Here is a 17,417-nt window from a genome sequence, read left to right on the forward strand (position 1 = left end):
CAGTACTGGTTATGTAAGCAAAACATGCGCTGTAGATTTTAAATACACATGTATAGTTTGTAACGTATTAAACACAGAGTTGAGAAATAATGAATTTTAATTTAAAATAGCATCTATGACAAGTCAAGGTAAGTAATGACACATCATCCTCACTCAACTATGCTTTATGGATGTCCTTTAGACACCACTACACTTGGGAGCTTGACTGTTTTTTTTTTACTTTCGCTACATTCTTTCTTTTAAATACATTTTTAATTATTTCTGTACATTTTTAATGCAACAATGGATGTCAGGTTAATTCCTGTAAGATCACATATGTACAGTAGTGTATACATCTTAAATAACAAAATTGTCTTGTTTTCTTTTAGCCATCTCAACTTTATGTGCCTGTTTCTGTGAGGTTGTATTTGCTGCTGTCCTTCCACAGTGAGCAACATGCAGGGCGCTGAAAATTGATTTGCTGGCAGAGATTTACATTTTTCCATTACGCAGTACACGCGTGTTGCCAGGGTGGGTTGGTTGGAAACAGCCGTTATTGGTCATTGTATTCTTAAACACACCTGTCTTTATTCTGACCTGTGGAGAAACTTTTGTCGATGCTGACTGTCACTGCATCACACTGTGATGAGTTTTGCTGTCCATTATTAGAGGAAGATGAAAGGGGTCATGCTCACTTCGCCCGATGCAAAGACTATTTCTGTGATGTCTATCAGCAGATGGGTCGCTGACCTGCTCTCTTACCCGGGCCGAGGTGTGCAGAGGCACAAATGGAGCAGCAGGAGCAGATGGGAGCGAGACGGATGAGAGGAGGATGAGACAAGCGCTGTGTGCTTAATATTTAACCAGTGAAGCAGCATGCTGCTCCGCCCAGGAGGGGGGAGGATAAAACCATCAAACTGAAGTGACACTGATTATTTATTTATTTATCGTTTATTTGGTAGGGATAGATACAATATACATTGACAGACTGAAAACAGCCATCCGATGTAAGTATCATAGTGTTTATAGCAAATGCTAGTTTGCAACACTCGTCCCTAATTATGGAGATGCTGGAATTCACAGGTGGAAAGTAATTTGCTATAGGCTTCTTCTCACATTTTGAAGTGGCACTTTTTCCTAAGCCTTTAAAAGACTCATCTTGTTTGAACATTTCAAATTAAATTACGGTATAAGTGTAAACATCTTCCCTCAAAATTCTCAAATACTGAAGAGAAGCTTTCACGAAAGAGCAAAAACAATGAGACACTCTGATGCAATATAAGGGTATATAAGCTGATAAAAATACTAACTTTAAAAGTATTACATGATATGTCCACACCACAATTTAGAATTACAAGAGTACACTTTTTTTTACCTTAATCTATGTACATTTGAATTACATTTTTAAGGGGAAAAGCAATTTAAAATGTTGTGCTGGTGCCATCAGTGGAGTTGAATTTGGATGCAAATTAGTAGTGAATTCAGAGTATGGTGCTGTAAGTGTCCAAGGAGAAAAGAGGTTCTGCAGCAGCGCCCCCAATTGAGTGTTACCTGAATTGCCTATAAGCAGTTATCCCTCCCGGCCTCTTCACTAGTTAACACATTCAGGTCTATGTTATATCCCCAACATCAGCGTCACTAACCTAGGAAGAGAATAAGGTAAAATTCAAGAAAACATGGAGTCTAATGACATTAGTGTCTCTTTGACATTTAAAGTGACTTAAATCACATCATGCCTACAGTTAAACTCTGATTCACTCCGGGTTTGAAACTTAACTAGGACTGAGGCCTTAAAAATAAGAAAATGGAGCTCCAAAATGACCCAGTGGATGATAAATGTCTCTTTCCATGGTCATGTAGTTACTGGGTCAGCCATAAAAGGACATAGTGTATGCAATAGAAGCTTTCAATACTCATATCTGAAACTAGAAAGAGAGCACCATGCATGTTTATGACACCATCAGTTGATATTAGCAATCCTCAGGTCGCTAACAATAAGACTGTTAAAAGCAAGCGTGACAATGTTTCTCAAAAATGCCTCCACTTAGTGTAATGTGATAGACAGTGATAGAGTAACGGAGTAGCTGCTTTCTAAAGGCTTTTTTAAGTATATATGAAACCAGGAAAAACCTTGTATTTGCCGGCAAACCAGAATTCATTTTTTAAACATTTATTGTGAAGAAGCAGGTCTTTGACAAGGCTGACTCAGTTGTACTTCAAAAATTATTAAAGGATAGTTTGACATTTTTTGGGGAAAAAACCTATTCCCTTTTTTTTTAGCATTCTAATGAATGGACAAAGTTCGACTCAAAGAACTCAATCAACAAAAATGTGAATAGTAGTAATTACCAAACTGTCAAAACTATTCTTTTGAAATCATGAATTGCTCTTGGAGATACATTTATTTCCCTTTTCTGTATTTGTTTCCTGACCATGTAGCTAAAGTAAATACCATGAGTCAGTCAAAATGTCTGAGGCAACCAGATGAAACACATGAAGGCAAAACTGGAGCGACTTCAGTCCCAAAAGATAATGTATCCATTCTTGCCAATCAGAGAAATGAGTGAGCAGAAATACGAAAAAAACATGTTGATTCTTTCACCTTTGATTTATTCCATTTGTCATTTTACATAGTATATTATCCATTTATTGTTCTTTTTATTAGAGAATCATTTTGTCCTTACAGTAAAGCAGCCCGCAAATTAATTTCACCTTTTAAATCCCTCTATCAAAGGATTCCCAATGCAATGAACAGAAAAGTCTTATCTGTCAAATTCTAAATTGTGTGTGAGCACAACAGGCCAAATTGGTTCCCCAATGATGAGCCACAGCAATAATTACTCTGGACTTAGCTCACCTCAAGTAAGCCTTTTAGAGAAGTAGTTTGCATAATTTTTATCTTTAAAATAATAAAGACAAAAACATCCATTGGTTAAATTGACAGCTAGACAGTACCCTGGAATTTGATTTTCCAAGAAGAGATTTAGAAACAAAACTGAATAAAATTGGAGGTAAATGAACCCTTGGCATTTCTTTCTGGTTAGTTTAATGTCAGGTGTTCCTATCATCACATAATTTCCAGTTTCCATGACCACGCTTAGACACCCATCCAGCGGCTCCGTTTAGCTGTTATGTATGAACAATTATTCTGTTCTTTAAGTGCATCCACTTTCTAGTGTAGAATTTATGTAAATCTGTTCTCTGTCCAGAATAAATATAGCCTAGCAACACACTGTGCTTTCTTAGAAAACTGTCACTTATAATTGGTGACAAATTAAGGACATTACGGGGGAAACTGCTAAAAACGATGATTCATTAGAGCTATCATCACATCTTGGAATACTTTAAAACACATTAAAATCCTGTGAACTCTTGAGGCACACTTAATTTTTGCTGGAATTCGTCTTAAGATATTTCAAAGACATGGGTGATAGTGACTCCATGGATTAACAGTTGTGAACTTGACAGACAAGTCTGCTTTGCATCGGGATTTCCAAAAAGGCATTTAAACAAATAACATAAATCCACTGCGCATCAAAGAGGCTATTGTTGGGAGCTGGTAAAAAAAAACTGAATTCAGGGAACCTGTGGGTCTTATGAGAAAAACATCCCTGAAGATTCCATCCCTGGATTTATGCTTCGGCAGTTGTAGGAAGAACTCTCACAAACAGAGTTTTGGTGTCGAGGAACTTTACTGAGGAATCAGCCGGCAGCTCTGAAATACATAGAAACAATAAACAATCACAAAGAACGTTTGTTTGTATGTATGGCTACATGATAGTGGAGAACATTTCTTCCAAAAGACAAGCTCTGTTTCAATAAAACTCTAAAGATGGCTTAAAAACTGCTCAATTCAGTTGATCAGGTTTGTTTATTTTGAACAAGATTAATATAAACATGATTAAAGTTATAAAAGAATTAGCTGTGAGTTTATATTTTCAAAGTTGTGCCACCATATAAAACCCACTTTCTCATTGACTTTATAGTAAGATATGACCCTCCTGAACTATACAGAACTGAAACACATGGAGGGTAAATTAAAAGTGATATTTACGATATTTAATAATAAAAGGTTACTATCATCTGCATGTTTTGCACATGGGCATCAATTTATGAGTTTAAAATGTTCATCTAATGTAAAACCTGTCCTATAAATCAGATCGTCCACTTTATTATTGTCAATAATTCAGTTTTGAATTCTCCATGTGGATGCCGAGGTCAATCTGATATGCACTATCCTTTCATCTTACCCTGGGTCAGGTCCTCGTCCAGGTAGAGCTTGAGCAGTCTGCTGCGGAGGCCGAAAACCTTGCCAGCCTCAGACAACAGGCCCGAGAAGTTGAGCCCATTCTGGCCCACTGGGTTCATCAGCAAGAGGGTGCCCACCTCACCTGTCTGGCACTCTGGAGGAAATAGGAAGAGTGTTTCAGTGAAGTGAACCAGACAGACTATACTTCCTTAACAAATTAAGAATTAATTGGCTTGTTAGTGAAGCTTGTTCACAAGTGCGGTAAAAGTATCAAGCCTAAGCCTCAGCCATGGGAAAAGGAGGAGACGGAGAGCACAAATAATAGATCAAATAGAGAGGAAGTGAGAGAGTGAGAGCCAGGCTGATCAATGGGTAGACGTAGGGTCAGAAGGGCAAGGTGAAAGGGTTTGAGTGTGAATGACTTAAAGGATAAAGCTGGATTATGGTACATTTCCTCCAGCACACAGTACAACACACAATGAGTGTACTTGATTGTAGTGGTGGAAAATAACTAAGCACATTCACTATGAATATAACAGTTTCTAGTTGATGTTACTGATATGATCAACCAATAAATAGAATGGATTGTTTTGGTTTAAATGAAGCTACAACCTGAAGCTGGTGGGTGAAGTATAACGTCTGACAATAGCAGAAAAAGATGGCCTGGCTTTGCTCACAGATGCTTTATAATCTGTACAAAAACAACATGTTGGACTATTTCTTTGGAATGAGCCAGGCTAAATGTTTTGTCCCATTTTCAACATTTGTCCATGGCTAAGTTAAGAGACTTCTGGCTTCAGCCTCATATTTACTGTACATGCATGAGATTGGCAGAGATCTAGGGCAGAACAGCATAATAAACACATTCATCAGTAAATCAAGTTCCCAAGTTTTCTATGGTTTAAGTCCTAAGACATCAAGCAAACAACATTTAAAACTACTTCTTTAACATACAATAAACATTCATTTCCATGAGGCACACTTTTGCTATAGCGCTGCCACATCTGCAATGAGCTTAAAACAACACATAGCCATCAAAACAGTACAGAGGTACACCAACACTTAGTAGGAAAGTGTTCTTTTTTTAAATATTGCATATCGCCTGAACATAATAAAATATAAATACATTGGCAGCACAAAATCAGGAGAGAATCATATAAGCTCAGCAACCATAACATAAAAACTCATTTCTACAGAGCCTTCTTCCTGTAACGCAGAATTAACCTTTGACAAGTGTTATAATTATCCAAAGCGTAATTGCTGGACTTTAATTTGTACTTTTTGTAGAGTGGTATAACTATTTTTTACTCAAGTTAAAGGTCGCAGGACTACGTAAAGAAGTGTACAGCGTATGGGTCATATTGTATTTAGTGTGTCCAAAACAAAGAAAGGGTCTGATCTGTGAAACGATGCGACAAGTTAAAATAAAGCTTTGGCTTTAGAGACAAAAATGATCTGGATAATTTAATTCTAAGTGTTAGTCTCTCCGAGGAATTTATTGATTATAATTAAAGATTATTGCCAGCCTTATAACAACGACAAGGGCTGATCATCAGTTGTGCATGACTGTGTGTGTGTGTGTGTGTGTGTGTGTGTGTGTGTGTGTGTGAGAATTTCTCACCAGCTGGTTGTGCATTGCAGAGCAGTAGGTTCACGTAAGGACAGAGGGGGGTGTTGGTGGTGGGGGCGGGGCCAGGGGAGGTTGAGCCTGTTGTGACTGACAAAGTTTTACCGCTCAACGCCTGAAGGTCCATTTTGCTCGTCAACTCTGTAACAAACCAACAAAAAAATGGTGGTGATTAGCTTGCCAGCTAAAATGCGTGTCACCTATATTTTAATGCTACACTAGTCTGCAGTGCAGTATCTAGATGGATTATAAACATTACCTTCACTTACTGGTCTAGTTTAAAGACAAAAGCTAGCGACCTAGCTAGATGGAAAGGAGGTGCTCAGTTTGTTAAGCTAGCAGTGTTGTCGATTAAGCTAGCTAGCTCAGGAGCACACAAACACTGGCTGAATCAGTGTTGTGATCATCATGTACCATTTTATCAATATATAAGCATGAGGGCAACATTCCAAAAGTATGCTGGAAAAATAGTAATAGAAAATAAAGTAAGTTTTAATCATTTTTATAAAAAGATACAGGAAAAGTATAACGCTTTACATGAATCTACTTCTTAATAAAAAGAGTTAAACTCAGCATATACATTTTATGTATTTAGCTCAGTATTTAGTATTCCTTTTTTTGATAAACTATTATTGAAAACATTTTACTACATTTCCTCAGTAGTAAAATGACATGGCAGGTGTTAATACCATAACAGCGATTCGCTGCAGTTATGGCCAAAACCAGTTCTCACCAGTGCCACCATTGAAGAATCTGAGCTGGGTGTTATTGGTTCCAAAGATGCTGCTGCACACTTTCTTCAGCTTGTCCAAGTCTTGTCTGTTATCGCCTTTGGGGTTCTCCAGCAGCACCACCCCCTCTGAACCGGAAACCAGGATTAGCAACATAGCAACACTTTTACAGTACATACATATTTTTTCTGGCTTGAAAAAACAGACTTTTTTTTTTTTAGCTTTACCTTGTTCTTTGTTGTTGACCTTCACCCTGATGTTCACATAGCAGCAAGCTGGTCCATTTAGAGGAGCGCGAGGGGCTGAAGATCCTTTCACTATGGCTAACTCCAAGTCTGAGCCCTTCAGCTACAACACAAATACAAGAGCATGACAAAAACATACTGACGTTTTGTGTTATTTTAACCAAAAAAGAGGTACATTCAGTCAATAGTAACAACGGGATTACAAAGAGGGACATTATCGACATGAAAAGATTAAATGACAACTTGGCCATAATAATCAATCAACTCCACACCAAACAGTCATGCTTATCATAACCCACATTATCTGTTACCAGCACATTTCATACATGTTGAAAGTGGCTGTGTCCTTATACCTGAGTTTTCTCTTCTATAATAACGCTGGCAGTCTTGGGGACAGGGAAAGGCATCATGGGAGCCTTGGTGGTTGCCAGGATGAAGTCAGTGTGAGCCTGGATCACAGAGCCCAGATACTGCCCCTCTGGCTGGCAGCGGTAGTACACAGTTATTTCATCGGATGGCACCAAATGACCCTGTAAATCAAGGGATTTAGACACAGGTAGTTGGTTTCAAACTATAAATAAAAACTAATCTAATTATTATTTAGAAATTGAAAACGATGATGTTTGTTTCAGTAAAAAAATAAAGAGCAAAAAGCCACATTTAACCATAATTGAGTAATTATGCTAAACATACAGTTTGAATAAGTATTCAAACAACAGTGCACACTAGAAGAAAATAATTTGATTACAAATCAATTGATTGCCAAAGAATCACAAAAGTTATTCTCCTCAAAGCTTTTTCTCTTCTACAAGAGAATGACATCTGGAAGAAACAATTACCTGAAAGAAGGATGTAAGGGGGATGGGTAAAAAACGATAGAAAGGCAGACAAAGAAGAGAGGGTAGGGGAGATTAAAAAGCAGAAAACAGACAGTGTAAGAAGAAGAAAAAAGGCAGGGGAACAAGGGGAGATTTTTCATTGGATGAATGCCATTCTATTTTGGCAATTTGTGCTGACAGCTTCCTCTAACCTTGACACATTCAAACACATTGATCAAATCCTAATCTGCAGTGTGCAGCCGTGCACATGTGTGCACAGCCGTACACACAGATGTTATTGACTGTAAAGTACACACGTACATGCACACTCTCCAATTGCAGTATGTGGCTCAAGGGCGGAGGAATAGCGTTGGCTAGATACAGAGGAGCAGTCAATCAATGGAGGAAGGTTTATAGGCTTTTCCTGCCAAGTCAAGGCACTGACCCTACCCTGAGGGTGTGTGTGTGTGTGTGTGTGTGTGTGTGTGTGTGTGTGTGTGTGTGTGTGTTCTACAGTTTGCCAATACCTCAACAACAAAATGCTAATACACAAATACCAACAAACTACTACCAAACATGTCAAAGAATTGTTAAAAAATTAATTCCAATCCTCAGGGTGGAAAATTCCTAACAGATCTCAGTTTGAAATAACTGGAGGAATTTAGCCTGGCTGGAAGCCAGTGCACACCACTGCTATAGGGGGACGGAAAAAACTGTTTGTTGCTTGTGAAAACAAGGGGCTGTTGGCTAATCCGTCTTTACTCCCAAGACCACTTCAAAGCGCCAACATTAGAATCTGAAAGGGGCCAGACTGTAATTAAGCTTCCATTAAGCCTGCCTTATGATGGAGAAACTTCTAACTGTGACGCTGCAGTGGAAAGATTTCAAAACTGCCCTGACAAAATTAGCATGGGACATAAAGAGGAAGGGGGCAGCAAGGGGTACCCAATGCGAGGAAAATGAAACAAAATAACACATCACAAAAAATGTACTATGCTGGGTTTGCATGTTGTTGATGACAAAACATACGGGGAGGAAGGAGTGTGTGGTAGGGATTATGAAGCATTAGGATGAGGGCCACTGGAAATAATTCAGGCATAAGTTACTATATACCGGGAGAAACTGATTGAGAGATAAAGAACAATGTAAACAAGGTAAACTTCGTTGTTGTTCAAATATTCCATCAGAGGATGTGCAGGTTGTCACTATGCTTTAAAATACCACACAGTAGTTTGTGTCAGAAGTTTTTTCCAGTCCTGATGTTCCTAAATGCTTCTTGTACTCAGTCAATGCTCTTTGTTCTGCTTGACTGTCTCACTCACCGTGCAGCAGTCCTTAAGCCGCTTCAGCACTCTGATTACGCGTGTTGACAGACAGTTTGTAATACGTCATATTTTATTCATTAGACACTAGATTGTAATATTCACTATTAGTGTGTCATGTGTCACTCTAGTTTCCAGAGCTAGTATATCTTCTGAAATAATTGTCCCACCTTCTTGCGTAGTTTCTGAATGCGGTTGATGACCTCACGGGCGACGCCTTCATCCACCATGGATTGGTCGGGGCTGACGTCCAGCAGCACCAGGACCTGAGGGATAACAGGAGGCTTTTTAGCAAACAGTCTTAGAAACCTTTTTTCTTTTAGGAGAAGGCGGGAGGGTCTAAAATTGACTTTATAAACATATGCTAATATTTGAAATACACATCCAGCATGTTAGCATTTAAATGTGCAAATGATGTGTTTAAATACCAAATGTATGGATTCCTGAAGACTAGCAAAATATTTAAAATAAAAGGGTTCTCACAATTCCGTGTGTGCAACCAGGAGGATTGATTTTTATACTGGCACAATTATCAACCGTTCGGACATTAAGTTTTAATATTTGGGCAAGACATGTACATTAGCCAATTTTAAGTTGCCAAAAAAGCCTGTTGACCTCAAAGCCGGAATGATAAAGTTTAACGTTTCAGTTACTGTAACAACAGTGTGCTCCTACTGCACATTTATTGCAATATGTATTTGAAAGAACGCTAGCAGAGGGTGACAGAATTTCACGTAGCATAAACCTCATGAGTAACCAAACTCCGTCAGTACCAGGCTACAAAATATTTATTTACAAAGAGGGTAACATCCACAGAGGAATGAATCTGTCTCACACTTTTTGTTCAAACATTTAAAAAAAAAAGTAAAAGTGATGAAGAACCAACATGGCAGAAATAACAGTATTGTACTCTGTGTGAGTCACTAAAGTAAAAATGAGTGTCACGTTGTGTGAGGCTGAGCTGCTGCCAGCCTCACACACTTCACCATGGGAAAGAAATGACAGGGTGTCAGAGAAATGTAAAAAAGAAAGCAAAAAGAATAGAAAGAGAAAGAACAGAGAGGCAGACAGATGGGAGCTGGAAGGTTGGTGCGCGAGCGAGAATTAAAACGCCAGCTCAGTAAACTGGTATTAAGGTGCAGCCGTGTGGTGTGTATACGGTTGGAGGAGCACTGATTAGAGAGCGAGCCTGTGGGAAATGCATACACGCTGGTTTCCACTTAGCCGTGAAATGATTTCATACATCACACTCACAGTAAAGACATATAAATGCATTTACAGTGTATGGCAGCTTAGTGCAGGAGCAGCAGATCAGGTTACATTTCACTTTGCAGCAATATCTGTTCAATAGTCATGTAGCAGTAAAGAGAGAGTACTGTATACTGTATGTGTGTGTGAGAGAGTGTTTCTAAAGCTTTTTATGGGTGTTAACAAGTAACATTTGCACATTTTGTCCAGTTTGTGATTAATAAAAAGACATGGTTGGTCAGCAAAATGCATTAAGTTACGATACAAAACATAATCATGAGTTCATAAGGTTTAAGAAATGATTGAACAAAATATAAGGTAACACGTTCTATGATGCCCATTTTCATAATGCATTATGACCTGCTGACAGCACTAGTATATTCATCGTTATAAGCACACATAAATATTCCTGGTGAATTATGACAATAGCAATACATTTAAACAATTGTATAATGACTTATATATCAAGTATCATAATACTGCCAGTCACTCACTGACTATAATTCAATGCAGGGGTTATATTTCACCATATGACATCATTGTGTCTCTAAGTTGATTGAACTTTGTTGTTAAAGACAAATCAAATGCATTTTTTAATTGAGAGCATACCTGTGCATCAGAGTGTGCTTCAAACTGCGCTGCGGAGCCAGAGCTCTGGTCGAAGGTGTACATGAGCCTCAGGTCGTCTTCATGAAGCTCATGGCCGTCCACCGTGATGGATCCTTCAAATTAAACACCACAATTTTTAAATGTGCAGATCCTAAGTTATGGTACTTAAAATACAAAACGAACAAATGAATGCAAAGTCTGTTGGATGTTTAATAACTATGATAACATATTATGTTGTTCAAATCACTCCCATCTCCAACTGCATCAAGTGTATTCTTCAATAGTCATACATGTTTTGATACGCTAATAGATATTGAAGTTATTTTTCATGCAATAATGGCTAAAAAAAACAAGCAAAAATGCTTGCTCTAGCCCTTATACAACATATTTAGGCTGATGAAACATTACATTTAAAAATATCACGTAAGATTTTTTTACAATTTCAGAAATGTACATCCAAAAAATTATCCAGAAAAAAATTGGTTGGTTATTCAACAACGGAAAAGATTGTTAGTTGCAGCCCTACTCACGTTACCACTTAACTGGGTATTGACATAAACATTAAACTAGACATGTGTAACACTTTTCAGATGTCCTCCTGTGAAAATCTAAAATCACCAGTCTCAAAATAATTTATATTGATGGCCATTATAATGAAATCAATGCTGACGACAGGCTTTAATGCAAATGAATGATACACTACTTAGCATCCCAGTATTCTCTTATTTAAATTTGAATAAATTGCCAACTGATTGTGTGAAATGAGTATGTATTTTGGTGTTTGTCTCTTTAGAAGTCTAAAATGGTTTCAATAACACCCAATCAGACTGAATTAAGTGCTCTCTTAACTGCATGCAGGCCGAGACTTTATTTTGAATGATCTGGAGACTGGATCAGCATTTGCTCACATATTGTGATTCCTTACATTGCAGTCATCTTGGCAACATCCACTCATGACCTGAGCTTTTAAACATTACAGCAAACCCATTGTCATCAGGTTTAAATCTCCATTTTGCCAGTGGCAGCAATTACTCACATCTGTGTTCTGACTAAAAACCGTGACCGTTTTCTGCTCTCCTCTTCGCTTCTCCACACCCAGAGGCTGGGTGAAACGGTCACTCCTCTTCTCTCTCATCCTTGATATTCATGCTTTGGTTTCCCATGTCCCTCCCCGTTTCTCTGCTCTTTTCCACCTTCTTTCTTAACCTCTTTTTTTTTCTGCCCATCAAAATGATGGGATCAAAAGGTAATGCTAAGGAATAATGGGCAATACAACAAATGGCTGTGAACACACAATCAGTTTCTAGCCAAATTGCCCCCTCTAGTCTAAAAAAGTTTTTTTGTGTCACAGATTCTCAGCTAGAAAATACTCAAAAGGTTAAAGTGCTCCACTGAGTGTGAGCTTCTTAATGGATGGATAATTTCAGAGAGTGGTGTACCTTTCACTAACAGACCAGTTAAAAGATGTTTTCACCCCGGGATAGAGCGAGACTAGTCTTTTTCTTTGTGCTAAAATAGTCTAACTTCCAGCAAGCTCCAGCGCAATACTGTATTGAACTATATCCTTAATCAAACATAAATAATACAGTTAGCATCTCTAAAAGCAGGACTCAGACATCACATCTCTCCTGTGAACCTGAGTCAGTGTAATGCTAATCCTCAATTTCCCTCGGGATAAATAAAGCTTCTTGAATCTTGAATCTACTTGGTTCTGCAGCACACATTTTCAGCTGAGTATTATTCTACACTCTCCATCTCTTTTCCACCATCCTCCACACCACATCTATGTCTTTCCTTCTCGCTCATCATCCTCCTTCCCTTCCAATTGGCTAGACTTCAAACATCCAAGTGATTGGAAATGTTAAGTTCCCACACCCCAGCTGACCTCCACTGCTTCCTCCCCCCGAGACTCTGGGGGCTCTCCTCATCTCTCTATAATTAGAGAGACAAGATACCTTGCACTGCTTTGATCCGTACCTCGAGCTCTGATTATAGTTTCACAAGGGTTAGGGTTTGCTTTCTGACCATAAACTGCCCGACTGTGTCCAGACCTCAATGCAAGGATTCGTAGCAGAGTTTTTTGTGAAATAATATATACGATGTCGACACATTTTGCTTTGATTGTGATATCCTAACATTCACCAACTACTCTTTACTAATTTATTGTTTGGTTAACAAATATTCAACTAATGATTTCTTTTTGTGTATGCAGGGTCACTTAACGCAAATAATTGTAGGTTGTCATTTGCGAAGATAATAAATCCAGTTATGTCTCATGTTAACACAAACTAGTGAAATACGACAGGGTGCTGATAGCTTGGGGATTTCCCTAAATGTGATTCTTAAGATATGATTTCCCATTTATTTATTTTTTAGCACACACAACCACACACAGCCATACCTGTCTTCTGGAAGGCCTCTAGCTGCTCGTTGCTGAGCTCCTTGATAGAAGCAGTGATGGATTTGAAGGCCGCCTTCAGTCTCTTGCCCAGCACCATGTGGTCGGGCTCAGCTCTCAGACGGATGCCATACTTGTCTTTGTCTGTAGACAGGGTCAACTCTCGTACATTAAGCTCCTGGAGGATACAAAATAGACACAACATATGTCTTAGAAAAGGTCAATCAGCCTTGTTTCCTGTGTGACAATCCCAAGTATACAAATGGGTACTAGTTAACTGAACTACTACTGTTGATCAAAATGAACATAAATATAAAGAAATGGAAACAAATTAACTAACTGGAACTGTGCGATGCATTGTCCAACTAACAAAAAGGGGGAATAAATGCTGCTCTTTTTTTCATGAGATGCTGCTAAACCATTACATTTCCCAAAGTTAGCTTAAAGACCAAGCTCTCCTGGCAACAGAGTGAAAGTTGAGTGATCTGACAGCACCTGCCCAACCCAATGCAATTAGTTACAATAAAACTGCTAGCCTTTATTAAACTGTTAATGTAAATTAATTAAATGAGAAATCAAAACTTTAAATACCCTAGGCATGTACTGTAAAGAGTCATTCTCCCTGAAATCAAACAGTAAGTCCGTAAGCTATTCCTTATATTCAGTCAATACATTAACTACAGTACGATTCATTTTTCAATCTAAATGGAGACAGAAATCTTTGAGTCGTTGGTGAAGCTTTAGAGATACTAGAGTTATCCATAATACTGATGCTCACTCTGGCCGGCCTTGCACAGCTCCTCTCAGTCAACCAAACTGAAGCGTGCCACTTAGTTTTAGCTTTGTGAACTCGGTGACAGAGAGCAGTTAAGCTGCTGTAGAGTCTCACTAATACACGTGCAGAGTGGTGTCGAAAACAGTAGCTTCTGTTTAGATCTGAGCTTGGTTAGGAAAAATAGGAGTGAATCAATGCAAAGGTCAACGAAAACAACCATTTATATCTTGGGGGCATATATGGCTTTGTTTGTGTTGGCAGAGATGTTGGTACATTACATAATATCCAGGCTGCTGTCAAATAAAACCGCGATTCATTTGATATTCCTGATGAACATGTTGCGTTCAGCTGACAGAGGAGTCATCAAAAAGCTTATCAGCAAAGAAGAGCTGACCAACCTAAAATGTAAATGGTCATTGACCATAAACTGCTAATCTACTCTACTTGTTTCCCTTCAAATGTGGAGAGAATTTGTGCAATTCATGTTTTTCCTCAAGAAATAGACAATAAAAATGTAAACGGCAGCATTCAGGATTCGCCGCTGCTTGGTATGAAATGCCCAGTTGATGCATCTTCTTTTTTTATTGGCAAGTTAAGACTTCAGCACTAGCCATTAAAGTGGTCAAATCAATGAAATAAATGCTTATGGTATCAACTACTCTTTAGAAGTTGAGCTAGCCTTGATGCTTTGTTACATCCTGGAGGAGTCAAATTAAAAACTGTAATTACTTCAGACATGTGCTGTGAAGGGACAATCAAGAAATGTAATTCACTCAGAGAGCAAGTCAGCCGTGAAATCAACCAGTCAGAGCGCCAGCAGACAACAACAGATGCCCACTTGGTGCACATTGAAGTAGTGTTAAAATAAACGGTAATAATGTATAAAGAATGTTATCAATCTAAATAGTAACAATAATAGATTAACAGTAACATGATCTAACTAAAAGCCACCATGAAATCTAGACTTTACCTACTGTTAAATGCTCAGCTCAACTCTAACCACATCCACAGTAAGACAGTTTGAAGGTTCTTCCCTGGGCAATTCTGGTTGAATAAACCTTGTTCACTGGAGAGTATCTAGAAGCCGGCAAGGTTAAATGTTTTCCTCACCAGAAATGAAACAGAGTGAGAGATAAGAAGTGGCTCGACTACGATTAATCTTGCAGGATCCAACAGAAGCCCTTTCCCCACCCAATCCTTTATCTCTATATGTTCTGTCAATTTTCCTGGTCAGCAACATATGGGAACAAGAGAAAGAATCAATCTTCCATCTAAAATTCATTAGTAATTTTCTCAGCTTGGGACCTATTTAGACTTCACGTGGCTTCGGCGAGAACAAAGGCAGCAGCATTTCCAGGCAAAGCATCAAAAAGGTTGAAACATTGTTACTTAAGCGAGTAGCGGGGTTATCTGTGTACCAGCATTGACTTCTTTGGCTTTGTTGGTGGAAAATCAAAGACAAAGGGATAATGTCAGTTTAATAGCTTCCTGCAATGAAAGGCTACAACAATTAGTCTGTCTACTGTCTGAGAAGACATTTTTACAGTCCCTCGGACAGCACCTGAAAGGACCAGACACACTATTGTAGATAATTTTCACTTTCTGGTGCATAATTACACACTGATTCTTTTACATAAAGTGCACTTAACATCGTTGACACCCAATGATGTTTTTATGAAAACAATTTGAATATAGAAAGAAACAGAGAAAAACCTTACCCGGAAAGTTACATTTGTGCAAGTTTCAGCTTCTGTTTGTGAGAACTAGAAAAGTAGCGTACACTCAAATGGTGCAAATGACTGTGAGACATTAACAGTAATATAGAGTTTCCATGTGCTGCTTGTGTCTACATATTATATTTGATCAAGGGTTTGAATGTGTGGCAATTGGAGTAGATCAAATGTGAGATCATTTTCTGAGGCATCTGCTCCTCCCCCTTTTAAATTAAACCAAGCACAGACATTTCAATTACAGCTGAAGATACAAACGCTGTGTGAAGATACGCTCTCTGTTGAACATCCCCCTCTGTCAAGTACACTGGCTTTTTAGTGTATACGAGGTTCTAGGAGAGGTTTCTTTTTAACTTGATCAAAGCTCAGTCAACAGACGAAAATAAAGACACTTAAAGGAAAGATGAGAAGAAAGACTTCTTGCGGTGAAGCAGAGAACTGGCAAAATTACACTGTAATACCAAGGCGACTCAAGACCAGATAAATGATCACAGAATATACATAACACAAAGTGTTCTAGATTTACTTACATCCAGGATGTATTTCTGCAGGGACTGGATGTCTTTCAAAGCCTCTGGGTCCTGGTGGATAACCACCACCTCCTTTAATGGGTACTGAAATACACACCAATATTACTGAGGGTCAATAGCTCCAGCACCAAGACACAAAAATAAGGTTGTTGTAATAAACACGGCACATCAAGATACACTTAAAGCTATAGGAAAAACATTTAGAGAGCCAGAGAAATTCCTGGAAACGTAAAGATAATATAAGATTTTGACTGGAATTTTTGAAGCTGATAATGGATCTTAAAAAGGCAAGACAGAAACAGAAACATCATCAATGCTGTTTTATATAAATATAAATAAACATTTTTGAAAGGGATCCAGTGAGAAAGTAATGTATTAGATATTTTCTACATTTTGTAGAAAGGTACAGTCTAATAAATACAAATGTTTGGTCTGGTGTTTTAATTTACTGTATCTTTTACACTGGATTGTATGAATGGTTTGAGTAAGGTTAAAGATTTACCTTAACGGGAAGGGTCTTCCTGTCCCGGATCACTCGGCCCAGTTCGATCACAGACTGCATCTGACAGACGGCGCTCTCAATGCGCTTGTCAATCACACTCTCCCTGAGAAACAGAGACGAATAAAGAAAATGTGTCAATGGCTGAATCATAAGGAGTGTTACACTGCCTGGGTATGAGCATTTGAATATGCAGGATATATTATAACTGGAGGGTGCCACCTGTCCAAGCTGCCTTGTGTAATATGTCGATAAAGGGGAATGAGAGGAACTACCAACTAACCGATCTTCAAAGGAAAATTATTTTGTATCCTGTGAAAATTGTTAGGGAGTGTAGGTGAACTTCTGCAATAACTCACAGGAAATGGACACCATATCCTGGTTTTCAGGGGTTTAGAAACTCAAATTGCTATTCTGTAGAGGAAAATGTATAATAGAAGGTTACAAGGTTCATCTAAATAAAGACAGAGTTCAGAACCCCCGGCTTAACTCAGGAGCATCCACTAATAAGTTACAGTGAGACTTTCACCTCTGAATTCAAATTAGAGCTGCACAGCCACTGATAATCACGCATAATAGCTATCTTCGCTTAACTGTGTGCAGGAACACAGACCGTGTGTGTGTGTATGTGCACTACGCTCATTCTTTTACTCCAGC

At 38.5% G+C, this 17,417-nt stretch overlaps 1 protein-coding gene across 2 annotated transcripts in view; it reads right to left on the reverse strand.

The window, feature by feature from the left end:
- Positions 1-2,568: 2,568 nt before the first annotated feature.
- Positions 2,569-17,417, reverse strand: part of iars1 (isoleucyl-tRNA synthetase 1) — a 50,734-nt gene continuing 35,885 nt past the window's right edge. For both annotated transcript variants that reach the window (XM_063911076.1, XM_063911077.1), the window contains exons 24-34: positions 16,764-16,866; positions 16,262-16,345; positions 13,230-13,404; positions 10,829-10,941; positions 9,142-9,237; positions 7,185-7,361; positions 6,814-6,934; positions 6,589-6,714; positions 5,850-5,996; positions 4,230-4,382; positions 2,569-3,694 (exon numbers count right to left, since the gene is read on the reverse strand). In XM_063911076.1, the coding sequence (XP_063767146.1) occupies positions 3,612-3,694; positions 4,230-4,382; positions 5,850-5,996; positions 6,589-6,714; positions 6,814-6,934; positions 7,185-7,361; positions 9,142-9,237; positions 10,829-10,941; positions 13,230-13,404; positions 16,262-16,345; positions 16,764-16,866 (1,378 nt within the window). In that variant the 3' untranslated portion in view covers positions 2,569-3,611. The remainder of the gene's footprint in view (positions 3,695-4,229; positions 4,383-5,849; positions 5,997-6,588; positions 6,715-6,813; positions 6,935-7,184; positions 7,362-9,141; positions 9,238-10,828; positions 10,942-13,229; positions 13,405-16,261; positions 16,346-16,763; positions 16,867-17,417) is intronic.

This window comes from Eleginops maclovinus, chromosome 20, assembly GCF_036324505.1.
Source record: "Eleginops maclovinus isolate JMC-PN-2008 ecotype Puerto Natales chromosome 20, JC_Emac_rtc_rv5, whole genome shotgun sequence".
NCBI classification, from domain to species: domain Eukaryota; kingdom Metazoa; phylum Chordata; class Actinopteri; order Perciformes; family Eleginopidae; genus Eleginops; species Eleginops maclovinus.